Genomic DNA, 21,958 nt, shown 5'->3' on the forward strand with positions numbered 1-21,958 from the left:
CGACAAAATTTGAAAAGATGTCATGGGCTGGGAGTGGATGCTTGGAAGAAAAAAAATCTTTGCTATCCAACATCTGTAGATTGTCTATGTTAGGCATGGAAGTCATCAAAAGACATAAGAGCAGATTAAAAGGAACGAGGAGTCTTTGCTTATTTGCCGTAAGTGGAGTATCAAAGAGGGGTTGTTTCTTTTCTTTTCTTTTTTTAATTATTATTATTAGTGGGTTTGAGTTTGTTTTGTAGGGAGTTAAATACATACTTACCCCGGTTTGCAAACTTTATTTTTTATTCTTTCAGTTTTACTTTTTATCATAAGTGGTACCTGTGCTATGGAAAAAGATGCAAATGGTATCTCCATCTATTTTTCCATCCAAAATTAATAGAAATCCACGTCAGCACCACGTGGTACCATTTAAAATACGACACGTGGCTATAATATATTTCTAAATTTTTTTTAAAAGAAATTAAGGCTTTTTTTTTTAAAAAAAATAATAATAATAATTTTTGGGGTGGCTCTTTTGGGCCACATGGAGGTGGCCGGCCACCCCCATTTGGCTTGCGGGTAGTTCGGCCACCTCCAGACCGACCGATCTGGGGGTGGCTGAACCACTCCCGTGGCCGAACGTGGCTCATCGGAGTGGTTCGACCACCCTCAAGAGCAAAACGGGAAGCAAAAAAATTTTAAGGGTTTTGCCTTGGGAGTGACCGAACCACCCCCGTAGCCTATGAGGTGGTTTGGCCACCCTCAAGGGCAAAACGGGAAGCAAAAAAAAATTGAGGGTTTTGCCTTGGGAGTGGCCAAACCACTCCCGTGGCCTATGGGGGTGGTTCGGCCACCCCAAAGGCAAAACAGGAAGCAAAAAAATTTGAAGGTTTTGCCTTAGGTACATCATAATCAAGATTTTTTAGAATTCTTTAAGGTATTCTGTCATGTAGAAATTAGAATTCATCAAATCCTCATCAATGTTTTCTAATTAAATGGTGAGACGTTACCACATCAGCATTTATCACTTTTAAAATGTAAATGATTCTTACACTCATTTCTCACAACAGCCCCACAACAAGCTGACGTGGCTGGTAGTATTTTATTATTTTTTTACAAAAAGAAAAGAAAAGAAAACAAAAAAAGTAATAAAATATGAAAAATGTTAAATTTACAACACCAACACAGCAATCACACAACAACCCCTCACATAAGGGTAGACCCCACACACTGAGGCCCACCCTCATGTGAGGAGTTGTTGTGTGGTTGTTATGATGATGTTGTGTATGAATCAAATCCCACAAAATATTACCAGACATATCAGCTTGTTGTGGGGTTGTGAGAAATGAGTGTAGAGATCATTTCTCATGGTAAAATATAGTAAATATTAAAATGAATAACGTTAAGTTGTTAAAAGTGATAAATACTGATAAGGCAAACTTCCAACAATTTAATTTGGAAAAAGTGCTCAGAAATTTAAGGAAATTTATATTGTAGAATATCATAAGAATTTCTTCCATCATATTATTCAGCTAGAATTAGAAAGGTTAAAATAATCATTTGTGGGGTATTACAATGTAATAGAGTAATAGTCAAGAGAAGCATATTAAAAAAATAGCAAGTAATAATAACCTCTCTCATATTTCCGAACAATATATTTTGGCTCATTATCTGGTCTTAAAGGTACCCAGTTCACTCTTTACGATTCTAAACGCAGATCTACCCCCGCGAGGTACCTACCAGACTACTTTCCTTGCCACAATTCAAGTACATATGTGGATGACAACAGATCTGGGGCCTAGACTATAATGCCACAAGAAGCACGGAGAAAATTCGCAACAGTTTTCAGAATGATCAGTGTGATCACCAGATCTTTGTTTTGACCCAGAAGAGGAGGAAGACAACTCCAAACACAATGGCAACAGGGGCCCACTTCCGTATTAATGCCTAAAAAAGAGATGCATAAGCAGTTAAGTAAACTTCATCTTCCAAAAATAATCAGATACATGAGAGAGACGATTCAATCTTGAAAAACACATGGCAGACGAAAGGAAGGCTAATAAAAGCAAATGTCATGACTCGTCAAAATGAGACAAACATAAATATCATAAAGAAAATTTCTGTAGTAAAGACAACTGATGAGTGTGCCCAAATGGAAATTACTCAACGATTATGCATATAATTATGTAAATTTAGGGTAATAGATGGCTAAGACCATGGATAGTCAGCCAGTCCCTTTTATTATCAGGAATCTTTCTTGGAAAGGTGTCAAGTGTAGGTCTCATCTACAGAAAAATTAACAATGATCTTGTCTTTATATTCACATCTAAATAAGGCACAATGACTCAATGAAGCTGGAGGCACAAATAATCAAACCAGTGTTAATGAAACCATTCAGCAACTTCCATACTCTAGTGGGATCCTTACAATATCTATTAAGATTTTGTCCTCCAACCCAGTTTGGAGGAAAATTTTATCCTTAAGATTATATATATCACATACATATGCATGTCCCAGGCTAGGGAGTTAAAAACAGCTTAAAAAGTTAGGGTAAAGTTATGTTGCAAAATTGCATGCTGTGAAGTACAATGAACGGAAAAATACATATGCATGTCCCAGGCTAGGGAGCTAAATACAGCTCAAAGAGTTAGGGTAAGGTTGTGTTGCAAAATTGCATGCTGTGAAGTACCATAAAGGGAAAAATACATATCCATGTCCCAGGCTAGGGAGTTAAAAACAGCTCAAAGAGTTAGGGTAATGTTGTGTTGCCAAATTGCATGCTGCGAAGCACCATAAAGGGAAAAATACATATCCATGTCCCAGGCTAGGGAGTAAAAAAATAGCTCAAAGAGTTAGGTTAAAGTTGTGTTGCAAAATTGCATACTGTGAAGCACCGTAAAGGGAAAAATCACACTTAATAAGAAGTTTTCTTTTGGAAAAAAGTTTCATAAGCAACACAAATGTGGCTTCAGAAGCATGTATGTGCACCAAACAGATTGCAACTTCCTGCATAGCAAAGAGATTAGCTGGATGATTCTCATGTATTTCATGCATTAATTGGATGAAACTAACCTGTCGGTTTAAGTCTCTTGCCTTATCAGCATATATACGAGATTCTGATGTTAATCGACTTGACATTTCACTGACCTCTGCAAAATTGAAATTCAAAAGAGATTATATGACCTGTAATATGCATGACATGTATTTTAGGAAGGAAAAGTAAAGGCATCTATCAACCTGAGAGGAACATTACAAAGTAAATTTGTTATGAGAGTGGAAGACGTAAGCCCTAAACGTCAGCCCTAAGTTGGTGACATTAGCCCTAAGTTATTAGAGTAACTATTTCAATAAGGAAGTTACTTCCATTAGGTTATTAGCTTAATAAGGAAATATTCCAAGTTATGTAAGAATCTGATTTATTCCCAAAAGGAGTCAGATTCTACTTTATTTTTCTAGGTCTAACTGTATTTGTTTTCCTAGTACAAGATTGTATTCCTAGTTTCAGCAGGTTATTGAATCCTATTCAAAGGAGAACATCAATAAAGTGATACGCATTATTACTCAAACTTATTGTTTGAAGAGCTTAGGAACTCTCTAAATTCCTAGTGTTACGTTCTTTAGTCAAGATAGACAAGAAGAAGAGACTTGATCAGGCTTCTTTTCCTGTTGAAAGGAGAATTACCCGATCAATCTCTAATTCTCATAACTTGGTATCAAAGCCAAGCGATTCTATGGCTGATCCACGAATTGATCGACTAGAACAACAGTTTACCTGCCTGATGAAGAAGATGGAAGAGGTGGATTCCAAAGTAGAAGCGACAATTCCAAAGTTGACAGCCTAATCTCCAGAGGGTACGACATCGGGTTTGGAGAAAGCTCCAACGCCAGGAGCAGGGGCAAGAATCACAGTGGGTCATCCAATTCAGCAACACCCAAATTTGCTAAATTGAATTTTCCTCCATACGGCGGCGATGAGACCCCAGGAGCTGGATTTGCCGTGTAGAGCAGTTCTTCGAATACCAACACATGGAAGGAGCAGCCCAGATGTGGTACCAACTCTTCAAGGAGAGTGAGGAGTCAATTTCTTGGGAAAGTTTGAAGGCAGGGTTATACACCAGGTGTGGACCGACAAGGTTTGAAGATCACTTTGGTGATCTTACCAAACTGCAGCAAGGAGGTTCTGTGAGGGACTACCAGGCAGAGTTTGAGTGGCTCCTTAGCCGTGTGGAAAAATTATCCACCCAACATCAGCTGGGGTGTTTCGTGAGTGGATTGAAGGAGACCATCCGGAGAAAAGTCCAAGCTGCAAAACCCACCTCTTTGACTGAGGCAATCAGATTGGCTTGACTGTTTGAAGCCAAAACCTGGAGCTTGAAGAAATTCCTAACCACAGAGAATCGGCGACCAACATATGGAGATCCTGTACCGCCCTTGCCATCCCCAAATCTAACTAAGCCGAAAAATCCCCCTATCTGAAAATTGACAACCGAAGAGATGCAGGACTTTATGTTTCAATTGCGAGGAGAAGTTTGTTCCAGGTCACCATTGCCGAAAGTTGTTCTTGATTGAAGGCCTCTATGAAGAAAACAATGAGGGGTCAGACAGCTTCGATGAACCTGAAGGAGATGCATCAGATGAGCCGAGGATTTCAATGCACGCCATCACAGGTTCACCCACACCACGAACCATGCAAGTCCTAGGAAGACTGGGCACTCACAGACTCACAACATTGATGGATACTGGCAGTACCCATAATTTTTAAACTACCAGCTAGCTGAATGAATGGGGTTGAAACCAACAAAGGGAGCAAGGCTACTGGTCACGATGGCTAGTGGAGAAAAACTGGAATGCCGAGGAATCTGCCATGGGTTGCGGATGGTGCTGCAAGGCGAGCCATTCATGATGGATTCTTGCTACCATTGGAGGGATGTGATGCAATTCTAGGGACGCAATGGCTGCGTGAGCTTGGCCCAATCTGGTGGGATTTTGCTAAGTTATTGATGAACTTCCATTGGAGAGGCAGGAGCATCAGCTTGAAGGGGGTTGAAGCCCCCATCCATCGTGTGGTGGATAGCCCAGAGATGTGCTGAGAATTGAGAAAGAAGGGGTCTGAATGGCTTTGTCAATTAATGCCTCTAAAATGTCTGAATGCTGCCGAGAAAGATAGGGCCATCACACGGATAAAGCCAAATCAAGCAGGGGCAGAAAGGGGCATGGTCTTCACATGCTTGGGATCATATTTAGAATCAGTGGATGCCGGCGACCGGCGTCATCACTTTAGGTGCACAGAAGGGAGGGCCCAATTCAGAAAATTCTGCATTGCTTTCCATATTGCACAATTTTTATGATATATTTGCTGAACCACATGGGCTCCCTCCAAACAGATCCCACGACCTTAAAATCCCTTTGACATCTGCAGGTGGACCCATTAATGTGAGGCCTTACAAATATCCTCATTATCAGAAAAATGAAATAGAAAAGATGGTGACCGGTCTTCTACAATCTGGAGTCATCCGACCAAGTACTAGTCCCTATTCTTCACTGGTTCTATTAGTCAAGAAACAAGATGGGTCGTGGAGATTATGTGTGGACTATCGCGCCCTCAACCACGTGACAGTCAAAGATAAATTTCAAATCCTGGTCATTGATGTGCTTTTGGATGAATTGAATGGGGCTCACATTTTTTCTAAACTCGATCTGCAATCGGGTTATCACAAAATTCAGATGGCGCAAGAAGATATCGAAAAAACAGCTTTTCGAACTCATCAAGGGCACTATGAATTTCTTGTGATGCGGTTTGGTTTAACCAACACACCCTCAACTTTCCAATCTCTCATGAACAAAATTTCTAAGGGATTACTCCGAAGGTATGTGCTAGTGTTTTTTGATGATATTTTAATTTTATAGCAAATCTAGGCCTGACCATCTCCAACATATTAGCATTGTTCTACAACTTTTGCGGGATAACCATTTATTTGTGAAAAGGGAAAAGTGTCAGTTTGGTAAAAAAACAGGTAAATTATTTGGGTCATGTAATTTCCAGTAAGGGTGTATCCATGGACCCTGAAAAGATATCAGCTATGGTGCAATGGCCCAAGCCTAAATCCGTGAAGGCATTACGGGGATTTTTCGGGCTCACAGGTTACTATCGTAAATTCATCAAATTTACAAACTCATTGCTAGTCCCCTTACCCAGCTATTAGAGAAAAATGCGACTAATTGGAATGATCAAGCTGAATCGGCTTTCACCCATCTCAAGCAAGCTATGACCACAGGCCCAGTTCTAGCACTTCCCGATTTCACTAAACCCTTTGTCATGGAATGTGATGCCTCAGGTTCTAGCATTGGGGCTGTTTTAATGCAAGATTCTCAGCCTATAGCCTTTTTTAGTCAAACACTTAAAGGTAGCAACTTAGCCCGTTCTACATATGAGAAGGAGATGATCACCTTGATAGCTACCATTCAAAAGTGGAGGCCTTACCTGTTAGGCACCAAGTTTATTATTCGAACATATCAAAAGAGCCTATGCCACTTGTTAGAGCAAATGATCACTACTGAAGCTCAACAAAAATGGCTAGTCAAGCTCTTGGGGTATGATTTTACCATTGAATATAAAAGGGGCCTTGAGAATTCAGCTGCTGATAGCCTGTCTCAGAGAGAAGAACCCGGGCAATTCCACACCATCTCTAGCCCACTTCCTCAATGGGTCAAGCCCATCAAAGTCGAGATAGCAGGGGAACCCAAGGTACAACAATTGGTTGAGCGCATTCGCCAAGGGGAGGCTCTTGGACCATGGAGCTATAAATTAGGTCTCATATTTTTTTAAGGACTGTATCTACTTACGGGCTAACTCCCCACTCACAAAGGCTATTATCCACAAATTTCACAGCAGCTTCCATGAGGGTTTCCATAAAATGTGACACCAACTCAAGTCGGTTTTTTATTGGCAAGGAGCATGTTCTCAACTTAAAGCATATCTTTGAGAATGTGATGTATGCCAGCGCAACAAAAGTGAGCTCACAAAACAAGCAGGTTTGCTCCAACCTTTGACTATTCCTTCCACTACATGGGCTGATATTTCTATGGATTTTGTGGATGGGCTGCCTCTATCAAAAGGAAAGTCAGTAATTTTCATAGTAGTGGACAGATTCTCCAAATATGCTCACTTTATTCCCCTCAAGCATCCTTACTCAGCTTCAAGTGTAGCTCTAGTTTTCTTTGATAATATTTTCAAGCTCCACGGCTTGCCCACAACCATTGTGTGTGACCGAGATGCAGCTTTCACTAGCAAATTCTAGCAGGAGTTGTTTGGATTACAGGGTCAATTCTTCCTATCATCCTCAAACGGACGGTCAAACGGAGGTCGTCAACAGCACATTGGAGATGTACCTCCGCTGTTTCATGGGTGGCAAGCCCAAGGATTGGGTCAAGAGGTTATCTTGGCTCAAATATACCTACAATACTAGTTGACACACTAGTACAGGTAAGACACCCTTTGAGATTGTTTATGGACAGCCTCTACTTACACTACTCACATACATCCCTAGCACCGCTCAAATCGAGGTTGTTGAATGTGATCTCTTAGACAGAAATGCATTGCTTAAAGATGTACGAGTTAAACTCCGGTCGGATCAGAATCGAATGAAACGGATTTATGATCGTGGTCATCAAGAGCGGACTTTTCAACCGGGGGATTATGCGTATGTACGCTTACAAACGGACAAATATGAAGTTGGCTGCCAAGTTCTATGGCCCTTTCAAAGTGCTAGACCGGATTGGGGAGGTGGCATACAAGTTGGCATTACCCACTGGTTCGAAGGTTCACCCAGTCTTTCACGTGTCTCTACTTTTAAGCAAAAGTTGGGTCCTGCAACTGCTACTAGCACAGTCCTTCCTGAGTGTGAATCTGAACATCCAGTTCTTCCCCCTCAAGCAGCTCTAGGCTTTCATGGCCACATCAATAACAGAGAGGTTCTTATCCATTGGCGAGGCTTTAGTCCTGCAGATGCTACTTGGGAGACAGTGCTAGATTTCCAAGCACAATTTCCAGATTTTCTCCTTGAGGACAAGGACACTCTTAATGGGGGAGGAATGTTATGAGAGTGGAAGACGTCAACCCTAAGTTGGTGACGTTAGCCCTAAGTTATTAGAGTAACTATTTCAATAAGGAAGTTACTTCCATTAGGTTATAAGCTTAATAAGGAAATATTCCAAGTTATGTAAGAATCTGATTTATTCCCAAAAGGAGTCAGATTCTACTTGATTTTTCTAGGTCTAGCCGTATTTGTTTTCCTAGTACAAGTCTAACTTGTATTCCTAGTTTCAGCAGGTTATTGAATCCTATTTAAAGAAGAACACATCAATAAAGCGACAGGCAAAAATTATTACTCAAACTTATTGTTTGAAGAGCTTAGGAACTCTCTAAATTCCTAGTGTTACGTTCTTTAGTCAAGATAGGCAAGAAGAAGAGGTTTGATCAGGCTTCTACTGATTTTTTATTATAAAAAATCTAGAGAGAGAGAGAGAGAGGAACATTACAAAGTAAATTCTCCGGATTTTTTATTCTAAAAAATCTAAAGAAACAGAAATATGTGGCATCTACAGAAAAGGGAAAAAAAAAAAAAAAAAAAACACATGACCTGCATAAAAATAACAAGAGAGGAGTGCAACTACAATTTTGTGTTGACACCATAATTTGATGTCACAAACATAAGTTCACATTCAGTAGGAGACAGTAACAAACAAACAAAAATTTGATCACAGCTTGTAAACCCACAGACAGCCTTACCAGAATTCTAAAGCAAGTCTGGCTATGCCATTGACCATGGTGAATCTTTTTGTAATATCATCCTTGTTACAAGACTAACTACAAACACCTATAAACAAAGCAACATACATGGTTTCCAAACACACAGATACATGCACTCCAAGACATTGAATTATATCCTCTTTGGGGGTACCCTATGTGTTTTATATATATATATAGTGCAGGCCTGTTAATTAAATGCGCAAGTTGATCCTAGAGACATGAATTTCTGAATTCAACAATGCCTTAGCTTGAAGAGTTCCATTATGTTGGTAGCTTTAAACAAATATAAGAACAAAACGATATAACAAAATCTAATTATTTCTTTAAAAAAAGGGAGTATCTTACGATCCAACTTTTCACCAACACCAAGAACTTCCTGAACATTGCGAGTCATTATTTGGTGGACTTCATAGAGTTCATCATTCAACTTTGAAATATTCCGCTGAGTACGAGTGTCCTGATACAGTTTCTTCGTTTTCTGTATGAATGTGTCTTTTAAACATAAAAAGAAATGGGAAACTCAGACACATTAGAAGAAGCACCAAAAACAATGCTGTAAAAATATGAAGCACATAAAAAGGACCATGTAGGAAAAAGTGAGACCCACCAAATTTAATGAAGGCATAAGGTCTGGCAGCAGTTTCAATTTGAGACCCATTAACGCGCTCAAATTCATTCTTGAGGTCTTCAAGGTATTGAAAGGCAAGTTTTTTAGGATAAGCACGGTCACACATTGTCAAGTAGCAAACACGTCCTTCAATTATGTAACTAAGAACTTACGTCAAGGTAACCTTAAAATAGTTCTAGCATTCAAAAAAAAAAAAAAAATTATTTTGTGAATCATTGTAACGACCAAAAGAAATCACTCACCACATCTACACTATCATTCCAAAATGACTAATTAAGTTGCAATTGGAGCTCCCTAGAATCGTTTATAAAGCTCAGTCTCACCTAGTAAGGAACCAATGTAGGACTTAGCATCCATTAACTCCTTTATATTCCACACTCTATGTAGGCTAACCATCTTCCTATTGTGAGACTTGGGTGTTACAATCATATAGAAAGAAAATCTAATGTCTTGACTGACATAAAAAGTAACAAACTGTAACTGAACCTCTTCCACAAACCAAAAGTATGCAACTATGATACTTCGGCGTCAAGACATGTTATAAAAGACAGCATAAGTTCTACCCAAAGCTGCCACACCCATCACATCTCAGATGTGTTAAATAGGGCAGAATCATTTGAACTGAACGACTACAGCTCAGGGAACTTAATATCACATACTTAGGGTTGTAAATGAACAGAGTTGTTCATAAACAACTCGAGCTTGAATCGTATAGACTCAACTCAAGTTGAGTTCGTTTATTCAATGAATCAAGCTTGAACAGAAATTTAGGCTTGTTTACTAAACAAGCCAAACTTGTATAAACTCCGCTCGACTCATATAAGCTCGTACAAACTCGCATAACTTCATTTTTATTATTTTTATAGTATTATTCAACTATGTAATGTGAATATTGTAAGTATTTAAATGATAAAAGAAATTCTCTTCATAATGTAATAGATATAGCTTGAATTATTGTGATTGTAAGTATTGATATAAATATATGTGTTTATGTGTAGATAAGTGTATTTATGTGTGTATAATAAATTTATACACATACTATAAAACATACATATAGACTTGAGATTGGATTGTTTAAGATTCAAGTTAATTTATCTAATTAACTCAAATGATAAAATCTTAACAAAAATAAATTAACTATGAATTTACAAATAAAAAATAAAATAAAAAATGTTAATTGAGCAGCTCGTGAACAAACTTGAGTTCGTTCGAAAAATAAATGAATCGAGTTTGAATAGATTATATAGCGCGGTTATCAGCTTGAGCTCAGCTCGTGTTCGAAACAAAATTAAACGAACGAACTTGAACATTCAAAACTCAGCTCGAGCTCGGCTCGATTACAACCCTACACCCACTCATCTACGAGACTACATCTCATTAAGTCTCCATAATTCACATTGTGTTTGAAACCCACCCACAATTTATTTAGGATCAAGGCTTAGTCAAGTTAAGTTTGACAAAGAGATTGCATATTCCAAACCATAGCAAGAACAATACTGGAAAACTATTTTCTCAAAAGTAATACTGGAAAAATAATGATGCAAACAAAAAGAGCACCTAGCATACTTTTCTCACAAGTTAAAAATGCCAAGTAGAATAAAAAGAAGCAAACGAGAGGGAACCACTTCAGTCAAAAGAAATAGAAAAGAAATAACAGAGGATTAAAATGTAATGGCATGGCAACATTTTTTTTGATAAGTAAATAGCATGGCAACATTCATAAACAAACTCACAAGGATACTGGAAAATATAAGGGCCAGTTTCAACTGACATCCTTGAAGCCTCGTTCTGGCCTCTTGAAAGGTTTTTAAACAATGCCTTGACTTGCTGTTTGTAGAATTCAGCATCGTTTGAATCACGGCCATCATCAAGCCCCTCTGCTAGTGGAAGACCATCAGTGACGCGAGCAATCATCGTCAACTTCACCATCTTCAGTTCACAACTTCTCAGCTATACAAAAAATTAAAAAATGACTCCAATATGTAAGCCATTTGAAGCCAGATCCGGGAGATAATGAACAAGCCAAAACTACTCAAAAAAAAGAGATGCTGATACACACACTAACAAAAAACTCGGCTTTAGATCAAAATGAACTGCTAGATTCATATAACCTAAGAGTTCATTTTTCTGTTTGGATCGCCCCTCACGACAACAATGCAAGGCCCCAATTTGCGAATCCAAATTATTTTCTTGCCAAAAGTTATAGCATATCCTTCAGCCCAGAAGATTTGATGGAATAACTAGTGTTCCCATTATACGATTCCCAGATATTCTCCATTAATTTCACATAATCGTAATATTCCGAAAAAATTTCACAATATTGCAATCCCTACGTTATTAGGCAATAATATGGTTGTGAGTGTACCGCGGAGGTGTCTGCGGCACCGAACGGTGGTAGGGGTGCGAAGTGGTGGACTGCACGCGGAGGATCGAAAGCGGGACGTCTGAACGTGAATAACGCCGTGCGGTGGGGTCGTACGGTGAAGCGGCGACGTTGGAATGGGCAGTGTGGTGGGCGGTGAGCTCGCCCTGCGGTGGCGCGGAGCGTGGCGTAGTGAAGGCTCGCTTGAACGATCGAATCCTTTCTTTTGAAGTTTTGAGGAAGAAGACGCGCGTGAGTTCTATTGTCGAAGAAAGAGTCCGTTTGGTTATACGGTCAAGATTTGTGGATTTCTTCATCCTGTTTGGTCATAGAGCAATGAGTCACAATTTTTTTATCCCAGCCAACAATTTTTAACACGATAAAAGAACTTGGCAAGAGTATAACATCAAATTAGTGAAATGGAGCATCAAATTAGTGAAATGGAGCAGAGAGATTTGACTGTTTAATTAAATTAGGGTGTGTTTGGGATTGTGATTTCGCAGATAATAAATGTGATTTTAAACCAAATGGCAGAACACAAATCGTTTAGGAACTACGTTTTTAAAAATTGCGATTTGAAAACGCAAAAAATCTACTTTTTCAAATCGCAGATAAGATGATGCTTTTTTGAAAACGCAAAATTTTAAAGGTAAATTCGCGATTTTAAATGTTAAACTGCGATTTTACCAAACGCTTAACTGTGTTTTTAAAAATCAATTTTTTCAAATCGCACATTTTAAAATCGTTATTTTAAATCGCACTTTTTGAAATCGCAAACCCAAACGGACCCTTAATCCGCTTAGGATATACTATTTTTTTTAAAAAAAAAAAATAGTATTCATTCTCATTCAAACTTGAAACAACTAGAGCAAAACAGTTCTAAATAATCAGAGAAAAGTCCTCTGATAAAACAAAAGGTTTAAGAAATTCTGGAATACAATGAAGCCACACGTGATCCTGATCATGTTGATGGCCCGCCTTCGCCAATTGGTGTGCAACCGAGTTACTCGCTCGTTTAATATGACAAACCTCCCAGACCTGAAAATAACAAAGAACATCCAAGATGTCTACAATAATTTGTCCATGGGTAGCCCAAATGAACTTCTGATTTTTAATAGTGGAGACAACTTTCAAAGAATCCACTTTCAAAATTATCTTCAACAAACTCCTACCATGACAAAACTCCACCGCTTGCAATGCTGCCATCGCCTCAGTAACTACCATATCCACATGAACTGGAACTGAAAAGTTAGAAGTTGCAACAATCCGCCCAAGAGAATCCCGCACAATAATACCCACCCCCATTCTTCCTTTATCAATATTTAAAGAGGCGTCCCAGTTTACCTTCAAAAAACCCAAAGGAGAAGGATTCCAATATACTGTCGCAGGTTGACCCAATGTTCTATTGCATTACCATCACATACTGTTGCATCACCAACACATCCCACCACCTCCTCTGGTTTCATAGCTAAATGGTAGTCTTCAATATAGGAATTTGCTGCTCTAATCAAATCGTTCGAATGCAGAAAGCCTCCACCGTGAACCACTGAATTTCTTCTAAAACACAAACGTCTTGCCACTTCTGGATGGAGTTCAAACTCCTCAAGCATACATCTTTTTATCATGTATTCCACCACCTCAGAAAAAGACTCCCTAGCAACTATACTCTTCTACATAGACTTTCTACAAGCTCCCCAAACGTTATTTGTCGAAGGACAGTCCCATAAAATATGCTTTACCGACTCCACTGTCGACTTACAAAATAAACACAAAGGATCCACATCCATATCCTTCTTAAGCATATTTTCAATAGTAGGGAGAATATTTTGACAAGCACACCACAAATTTTTTTTAATAGGATTTGGCACATGCATCCCCCAAATCACCTTCCACAACAATTGCCCCTTAGAAGAGTAAGAGCACTCACCTCCCTTTCCCTCTTGAAGATCTTTTTCACTGTGGTATGCACTCTGAACCGTGAATTCACCCGTTGAGGAACCCCAACAAATTTATAGGTCATGTTGACCATGTTTGCTAAGAGGAACACTTAAAATTTCTCCACTTCCTCTTTACAAAAAATATGATGAACAAAGGAACCATTCCACCATTTTGTCACTGGATCAATCAAACTACTAACTCTAGCTTCAGCCGGTAGCAAATTTGGTGGAGACTGTATCCCATATGTAGTAGGTTGTGGAAACCACTTATCCCCCCAAATTCTCACATCACTGCCATTCCCGAACCTCCAAACACACCCTTCCTTGATAAGATCTGAGGAGGACATAATACTACGCCAAGCATAGAAAGGCCAGCCACCCAATTGAGCCTCCAAAAAAGAAGACCGAGAAAAATATTTGGCCTTCAGAATCTGGCATGCCAAACTATGAGGATTATGCAGGAGACGCCAACCCTATTTAGCAAGAAGGGCTTTGTTAAAGCACCTTAAGTCACGAAACCCCATTCCCCCCTTGGTCTTTGAGAACCCCAATCTCTGCCAACTCATCCAATGAATTCTTGATTTATTATCCTTATGCCCCCATCAGAAATTCTGCATCAAATAATTTAGCTCCTTACATAAACCAATAGGGAGTAAAAACACACTCATACTGTACGTCGGAATGGCTTGGATCACAGCCTTGAGTAATATTTCCTTGCTCGCTTGAGATAAGAATTTTGTCTTCCAGTCATTTAAACACTTTCACACCTTATCTTTAATACTTTTAAACTCCGACATTCGAGATTTTCCCACGAGGGTAGGGAGACCCAAATATTTATCATATCTCTGTGTGCTAGGAATCCCAGATAACCGAATAATACAATCTCGAGCCTCAGTACTAGCGTTGCGACTGAAAAAAAAAAAATTGAAGTCTTCTCCTTATTAAGCTGTTGACCCAAAGCCTTTTCATAGGCCTGTAAAAGATGTGTCAAACTACCCCAATATCTAACTGTAGCCTTGCAAAAAAGTAAACTATCATCTGCAAAAAACAGGTGATTCAACCGAGGTCCCTTAGGAGAGGTTGGAACCCTCGTTAGCCATCCTGAAAGTTCATATTGATATAGCATATTACTCAGGGCTTTAGCACAAATAAAGAACAAGTAAGGGGAGAGAGGATCCCTTTGTCTGATTCCACGTGAAGGTTGGAAAACTTCTGTAGGCTAGCCATTTAAAAGAATGGAGAACTGAACAAATTGAATACAGTGCATAATCAAACCTCGCCAATTCTGTGCAAATCCCATCCTTCTCATAACCTCGTCAAGAAAACCCCATTCCACTCGGTCATTGGCCTTGCTCATATCAAGCTTTACTGCAACATGGCCCGTTTTGCCCCATTGACGTGTCTGCATGGAATGTAGTGTTTCATATGCAACAAACACATTATCCGAAATCAATCGCCTAGGGATGAAAGCATTCTGATTTGGAGATATAATAAAAGGAAGAAACTCCTTGAGCCGATTAGCCAACACTTAGAGGTTAGTTTATAAACAACATTGCACAAGCTAATGGGTCTAAAATCAGCTACAGACACAGGTTGCTCTTTTTTTTTTTGGATTAACACAATATGAGTAATATTTATGTCTTTATCCATAATACCCAATCTAAGAAATTGTGAAATAGACATACAAAGCTCCTTGCCAATATGAGCCCAATTTCGTTGATAGAAAAAAGCCGAGAAACCATCCGATCCGGGGGGCTTTTAAAGGCCCCGTAAAATGTAGAGCTTGACTCACCTCCTCAACAGAACAAGGCCTTAAAAGACGAGCGTTCATCTCTGGTGTAACTCGACCCTCCATACCCAATAGACAAGTATCAATACCCTCGATATTGTTACCTCAAAACAGCCCCTTGAAATATTGCAAAAAAGCACCCTCAATGGCTGCCGGATCAGTAAAAACATTCCCCCTCCAAATTCTGATTTTTTTTTTTTTTTTATCTCATTCGCCTTCGTTCTTTGACTAACATAGGCGTGGAAATATTTAGAATTTTTATTCCCTTGTTGTAACCAAGCTTGCTTCGCCCTTTGCCTCCATTTAAAATCTCCAAATTCAACTAAATCATTGACCTCTACTTGCAAGTTTTTCACTTGGGCCATGTCACTCCCATCCCCTTCTCCCTGTAAATTGCCCAGAAAAGAAGACTTTTGAATAATCAATTTTTCAGTGGGGTTCGAATTTACCTTACGCCATTGAGTGCAAGCATGTTGGGTTTTTTTTTTTTTTTTAATATATATCTTTGCTTTCACAGCACCCCAAGAATCACGGCAACCCATCTTTTCTCTTCATACCCTCTGAACCACTTTCAGGAAGTCCCCTTTTTTCTGCCACCAAGACTCAAAACGGAATAGACCCTTCCTACCTCGACGTGAGTCAAGAGGATCCTTAAGTTGTACAAACAAAGGTGCAAGGTCTGAAGTGCGGGCTACCAACACTTCCACAGATAACTAAGAGAGCGTTGAAGCGAACGGAAAATTCACCAAAGCTCTATCCAACCGTTCCTTCGTGAACATATCATCATGACAACAATTGGACCAAGTAAAACATGACCCTGAAAAGCCCAAATCATTCAAATTACAATGAACCATAATGCTATGAAAATCCTCCATTTGAATCCGTGGCCTTCTAGCACCTCCCTATTTTTCGGCATCTTCTAAAATCTCATTAAAATCTCCGAGACAAAGCCAAGGTTGAGGGGGGAAATGTGGCAAGGTGATGAAGAAGTTCCCACGATTCCTTTCTCCTGTGAGTTTTCGGATGTCCATAAAAGCCAATTATTTTCCAAAGAAAATCATGGTTTGTAGAATAAATTGTACCATTTATATGCTACCAGCTAAAATTCTGAATAGTGACTTAAAAGTCAACTTTTCAAAACAAAGCCAAGCCTCCACTCTTTCCTCTACTATCAAAAGCAAAGACACAATCAAAACCCAGCTTCAGTTTTAGACATTCTAGCCGAGTAGAGATTGTAGTTTGATTTCCATCAAGAAAACCAGACCGGGATGCTTCTCATTCACCATCTGGCAAAGGTCACAAACTGTCCGGGGGTTCCCAAGCCCCCAACAGTTCCAACTAAGGATACTCATTGGGGTAGGCGGGGCTGATTATCAGCCTCCACCCTATTGTTGTCTTGGTTAACAGCAGCTCATTTGAACTTCTTCCCCGCACCAACGTGTTTCATGTGCGATCAAGTGATGTTTATGACTTCTCTTCTCACACCCTCCTTTATTGCCTATTGACCCATCAGATATCTTCCTTCCACCCCGAATCTTGTGTTTCCATTTTGTAGGAGTAACAGCAGAGTTGTCCACTAGTTTTGCATGCACTACATCAGCAGGTTTAAAAAAAGAATCAGCACCCTGTGTTGTACTCGATAGGCCTGATCCCCCAGTCTATTGTAACACTGGAATGTCAACCCATGCCGAATGAGTCGATAGAATTGGACTTGCCAAATTTTCAACCCTTGCCGGGCCCCCTTGAGTATTAAGAATATTGAGGCCCAGTCCAGGTGTTATAAGAGGAGATGACTTCAAGAGGTTATCTGGAAACATCCTGATAACTCCTCTATCTGCACATGTTTCAACGCCAACCAACGAGAAATCAACATCATGTTGGACCCCAACACTAACTCCTTCCGCCACACCAACTTTAGCGCCCACCAAAGATTCGACCCTATCAACTTGTTCCTCGTCCAAAGTCGGGATTACATGATCACCCATTAACAAATCTCCCTATTTTGCCCCCGAGATATCCGCATTGTAATGCGCTATTAAATTGGGAACGTGAACGGAATTAGGGCCTCCCATGGTGATCGACACATCCCCGGCACCACCACCTTCACCACTATGATACTTCATGACAGTATGAGATTTATTCTTCCCATAAACACCACCCTCCTCCTGACAATAATCCCCATGTCTACTACCAGCACTCCTCAGACTCCTTGCTGCCTCCATATGAGAAAGCTCTAGTGATTTTACGTTAGCAGCTCGTTCAAACCAGCCACGTCCAGAATTAGATCGCTTAAACACCGGGGAAGCATGAAGCCATGTGCCAAATTGAATCGATGATGATGGTCCTTGACGGGCATTCCTTGTCAACCCCATGCAACTTGCAACACCATGACATATCACACCACAATGAAAACAAAATTTTGTGAGACGCTCATACTGGAAGGCTTTCCAAGTGGATTCACCTTGAAGTTTAAGAACTCGTCCCCTAACCAACGGCTTTGAGAGATCTATCCGTATTTTGACGCATAGATACTCTTCCCAGCCTATCTCGTCTTCAATCGTTTCAACCTCTTCTACAACTCCCACCGATTTACCAATTTGGGCCCCCATTGTCTCGCTCATACATAACAATGGAAGATTGAACATAAGAACCCAGAAAGCAACCTTCTCAAAATCCATTTTTATAGGCACAATGGCACAATTAAAGTCCTCAATAGAGAACAGATTACCTTAAAAAACCCATGGTCGCCCTTCAAGTACTCGAGACTTATCCCAAACATGCTCAAATTAAACGAGAAACAAAAAATTTGTTAGTTTGTGATTGGCTACATTCTGTTGGACAAAATCACTTATTTGTAATGATGCTTTTTATCAGCCATTCAGTTATTTTCAGAGCCTTCATTTCAAAACTATGTTTCTAGAAGATTCTGCACAGATTCCAAGTTAGAGAAATCGGATCCCTTGCATTTGTCCGAACGACATGAGATTCTATCCAGATGCTCAACTGTCAAAGCATCATCCATCCAAACGACGATAACTTTTTGTCCAGACCTTCCTCTATGTCCAGAAGCTTCGAACTGATCCAGGTTACATCCGTTCGGACGTCTCAACAACACGGCCGGATGCCCTTTAGTGTTCAACAAGTAAACGAATTTCTTTCCAAAACGCAAATATGGGAAGACAGTTGCAACCGTTCGGACGACGTGACCATTCTGTCTAGACGTTATCCTTGATAAGGCAAGTCGTGCAGAAGATGTTCAACCGTACAGACGACAGACTCCATGGTCTGGACGCTCAATCCTTAATATAGAAATTGCGTGCAGCTGAAGTGCAACCGTCCGGACGCTAGGGCAACACCGTCCGGATGCGGCTCTATTCATGAAAGAATTTCAAGCGAATTTGGAAAGCCGATCGCACAAATGTCCGTCCAGACGCCCTCAGCTACCGTCCGGACATCGCCTAGGAAAATCGCATCAAACGCTATTTAGGTTTTTGTAGCTTATAAATAGAGACCCTAGGCATGTATTTTGTAAGAATTCTGTAGTGCTTAAAGAGAATCTTTTAGGAGTTATTGTGCTAATCCGATCATTCTCAAGCCGTTGCCTAGTGTTGTTGCTGTGCTGAAACTGAAGTCTATCTTAGGGGTTGGCCCTAAGGTAAAGGATTCTATTGAAGACCCCTTCAAGTAGGTGACTTGGTTGGGAGGCGTTCATGTTAGGTTACACGTCAAAGTTCAAGGCACGACCACTGCATAAAGGTATGTGAGTGCTATTGCTTTGTAACTAGCTTTGTCTTCTGAATAGTGGATATCCTGGGTTTGGCTGTCCCGTAGTGGTTTTTCTCTTAATTGAGTTTCCACTTCGTCAACAAAAATATCTGTCTTTTTAATTTCTGTATTTTGATATTTTGTTGCACACTATTGCACACATGCACTTGGTAAATTAGAAGTCATCTTTAATTTTCAAAATTGTCTCCTAAGACCTTAAAAGAAAGTGTACCAGTAGGTTTCCAACCCTGAACAAGGGTGAACTTGATTGCATTTGTAATACCCTGCATTTTAAGATATTGAATAAAATATCTTAAAATATGATTTATGACCTAATAATAAGGTAAAAGAATAAATATGAATATTTATGAAAATAAGTATTCATTTAGAAGCATTTATAGTTTTAATTTGATAAAAGCTCAAACAAACTTTAAACTTTGGAATAAAAAAATAAGGTCAAACGAACTCCATTTTGGTCGATTCAAAAGCCAGAACGTTCGTCTCGAAGTCCTCTAACTACCCTCCGAATTTCATAGTTTTTGGACTTCGTTTAATACCTAAAAATACTCACGAAAAATGGTACCCTGATTTGGACTAAAATTGAACAATAATAATTTGTGGGCCCATTTTAATTCTTTATGGACTCAGCCCATAACACCCAGCCCATATGGAATGATAAACTCAACCCAGCCCGTTAGTTTCCAGCCTCTTAGGCAAAACAGGCTTCATTTAAATATAATCAAGTTTCCAGGCCATTTTAATGCCTTAAATTGTATTTTAACAGGGTATTTCAAGTGGCGTATTTAATTAATAAATCACGTTGTTGTGATACCCGAGTAAAAAGTAATATTTTACAAAAGTGTTGTTATGTCGCCCAAAATTTTAATAGTATTTTTAGGCATTAGTGTTACTAATGCCGTTATTCCACCTAAATTTTATAAGATTAAAATAAAGATTATTTATATTTATGCCGTTGTACTATCTAGTTATTTTTAATATATAAAATCCAATATTTATATTAATGGAGTTACTATGTTTATTTGATAAATATATATATATATATATATATAAGCTTTTAATACTAATGTTGTAGTAATGTCAATTTTAATTAAAGAGTATTTTAGTCATTAATTAATAAATGCAGAAATAATGCCCACACGAAATATATGGTAATACAATTAACCTATTTTATGCCGTTATAAGATCTAAGCGACATTAAAAATTGAGTTAAGTGGTTTAAAAGTCGAAAGTGATAAAAGTGTCAAAATAAGTTCTTAGTATTTTATACTAATTTATTATTGCATGTATATAATTATGCAGTTATCATTTTTGTGAATACTTTCTGAAGCAGGAAAAAACTGTGAGTATTCTTACTAACTGAGGACCATACGTGGTTGTTTTCTATAATGTTGTGATTTCTGCTTTATTTAATTATATGCATAGAAATAGTATATTGCATACTGTTAATAATTCTGATGCAGGGTTAATAACAAGTTGGTTGTTGGGATGACCAATGGACAGGCATACCGCCTGTGCCAAAAATAATAATAAGTATAAGTTGACTGTCGGGATGGTCAATGTGCTAGGCAAGTTATGGGTACTTAATTGACTGTCGGAATGATCAATATACTTGGTTGTTGAGATGACCAATGTACTAAGTATGCTACTTTGACTACTAGTGCGGAAAAGCTAAGAAAACATGTAAGGGAGTCTGTGCTCCAATAATTAGCCGCTTAAACGAACAGGGATTTAATGGCCCTGGTATGAGAGGTGCAAGAAGAAAATAATTAAGACTGTGCATATAAAACTGTCATTATATTATATCATTGCATCATATATTATTAAATAAATCAGTAATCATCATATTATTGAAAGCAATGGACTCACTAGGTATTTTTGTATTATTGTTTTTCCCTGTATTTTATATTAATACAGGTTACGAGGGAGATGAGTATTAGGATTGTCCAGACACTTAGGTGATCTTGATGGCAGTATCTGAGGCTAGGACGCATCTCATTTTTGTGAACCACTATGTTTAGTCCATTATTATAATATTCGGAGAACAATATTTATATTTTTGTTGGTATGTATTAATGATGCTATAAATATAATGTTTGTAAATTATCTGTGCCATACATGGCACAAATACTATTTTATAGTGTAATTATTCAGTTACACTCTTTTATCTAATTTGAAGTATTTTTATTCAGTTACCGCTGCCAATTTATAACTCTGATGATATCGTAATGTCACGTGAAAATTGAAATTTTCACTTACGCCTTTTTGTAAAAGACGGGCTTTACAGCATCTTTTCCCACTATCCGATTGGCAAACAGCTTACCCACTAGGCATGATTTTCCACGTAAAGAAATACCAATCCACTTGATATGTCGCATCTCCACACTCTCCTCCCCCGTCAGAGAAAAATTCCTCAATAAGGTTGAAAGATCCTCTGCCATGATATCTAGCCTTCAGTAGTTACCAATAAAATCTTCAAACAATAACTTGTAAAACCGAACTCGCCTCCACAATCCAATCAAGGATGGAGAATTTTTCTTCTCCTCTAGGTTAACCGTGTTTCCCTAAAGAGAAAAATCTTAGGAGTTCCTATCACATAGTTGTCGGTTTAAGATTTACTTATATAGTCTTATATTCATTTCTGAACACGACTCAAACTCGACACGCA

At 38.9% G+C, this 21,958-nt stretch overlaps 1 protein-coding gene across 1 annotated transcript; it reads right to left on the reverse strand.

The window, feature by feature from the left end:
* Positions 1-1,467: 1,467 nt before the first annotated feature.
* On the reverse strand, positions 1,468-12,072 carry LOC133865059 (25.3 kDa vesicle transport protein SEC22-1). The gene is made up of 6 exons (XM_062301529.1): positions 11,785-12,072; positions 11,161-11,369; positions 9,399-9,559; positions 9,137-9,283; positions 3,055-3,131; positions 1,468-1,929 (listed from the first exon to the last, which is right to left on the reverse strand). The coding sequence occupies exons 2-6, from the start codon at positions 11,346-11,348 to the stop codon at positions 1,846-1,848; spliced, it is 657 nt and encodes a 218-aa protein (XP_062157513.1). The 5' UTR covers positions 11,349-11,369; positions 11,785-12,072; the 3' UTR covers positions 1,468-1,845.
* Between the last annotated feature and the right edge of the window lie 9,886 nt (positions 12,073-21,958).

Source organism: Alnus glutinosa, chromosome 3, assembly GCF_958979055.1.
Source record: "Alnus glutinosa chromosome 3, dhAlnGlut1.1, whole genome shotgun sequence".
In the NCBI taxonomy this organism is placed as follows: domain Eukaryota; kingdom Viridiplantae; phylum Streptophyta; class Magnoliopsida; order Fagales; family Betulaceae; genus Alnus; species Alnus glutinosa.

What these genes read in the sequence shown, in the direction of transcription:
- LOC133865059 (XM_062301529.1), bottom strand. Translation starts at nt 11,348, where the DNA reads ATGGTGAAGTTGACGATGATTGCTCGCGTCACTGATGGTCTTCCACTA. An exon ending in ACTGGCCCTTATATTTTCCA is followed by an intron (nt 9,560 to 11,160) that starts GTATCCTTGTGA and finishes GTAAGTTCTTAG; the next exon opens with TTACATAATTGAAGGACGTG. An exon ending in CAAGAGACTTAAACCGACAG is followed by an intron (nt 1,930 to 3,054) that starts GTTAGTTTCATC and finishes TCTCTTTTTTAG; the next exon opens with GCATTAATACGGAAGTGGGC.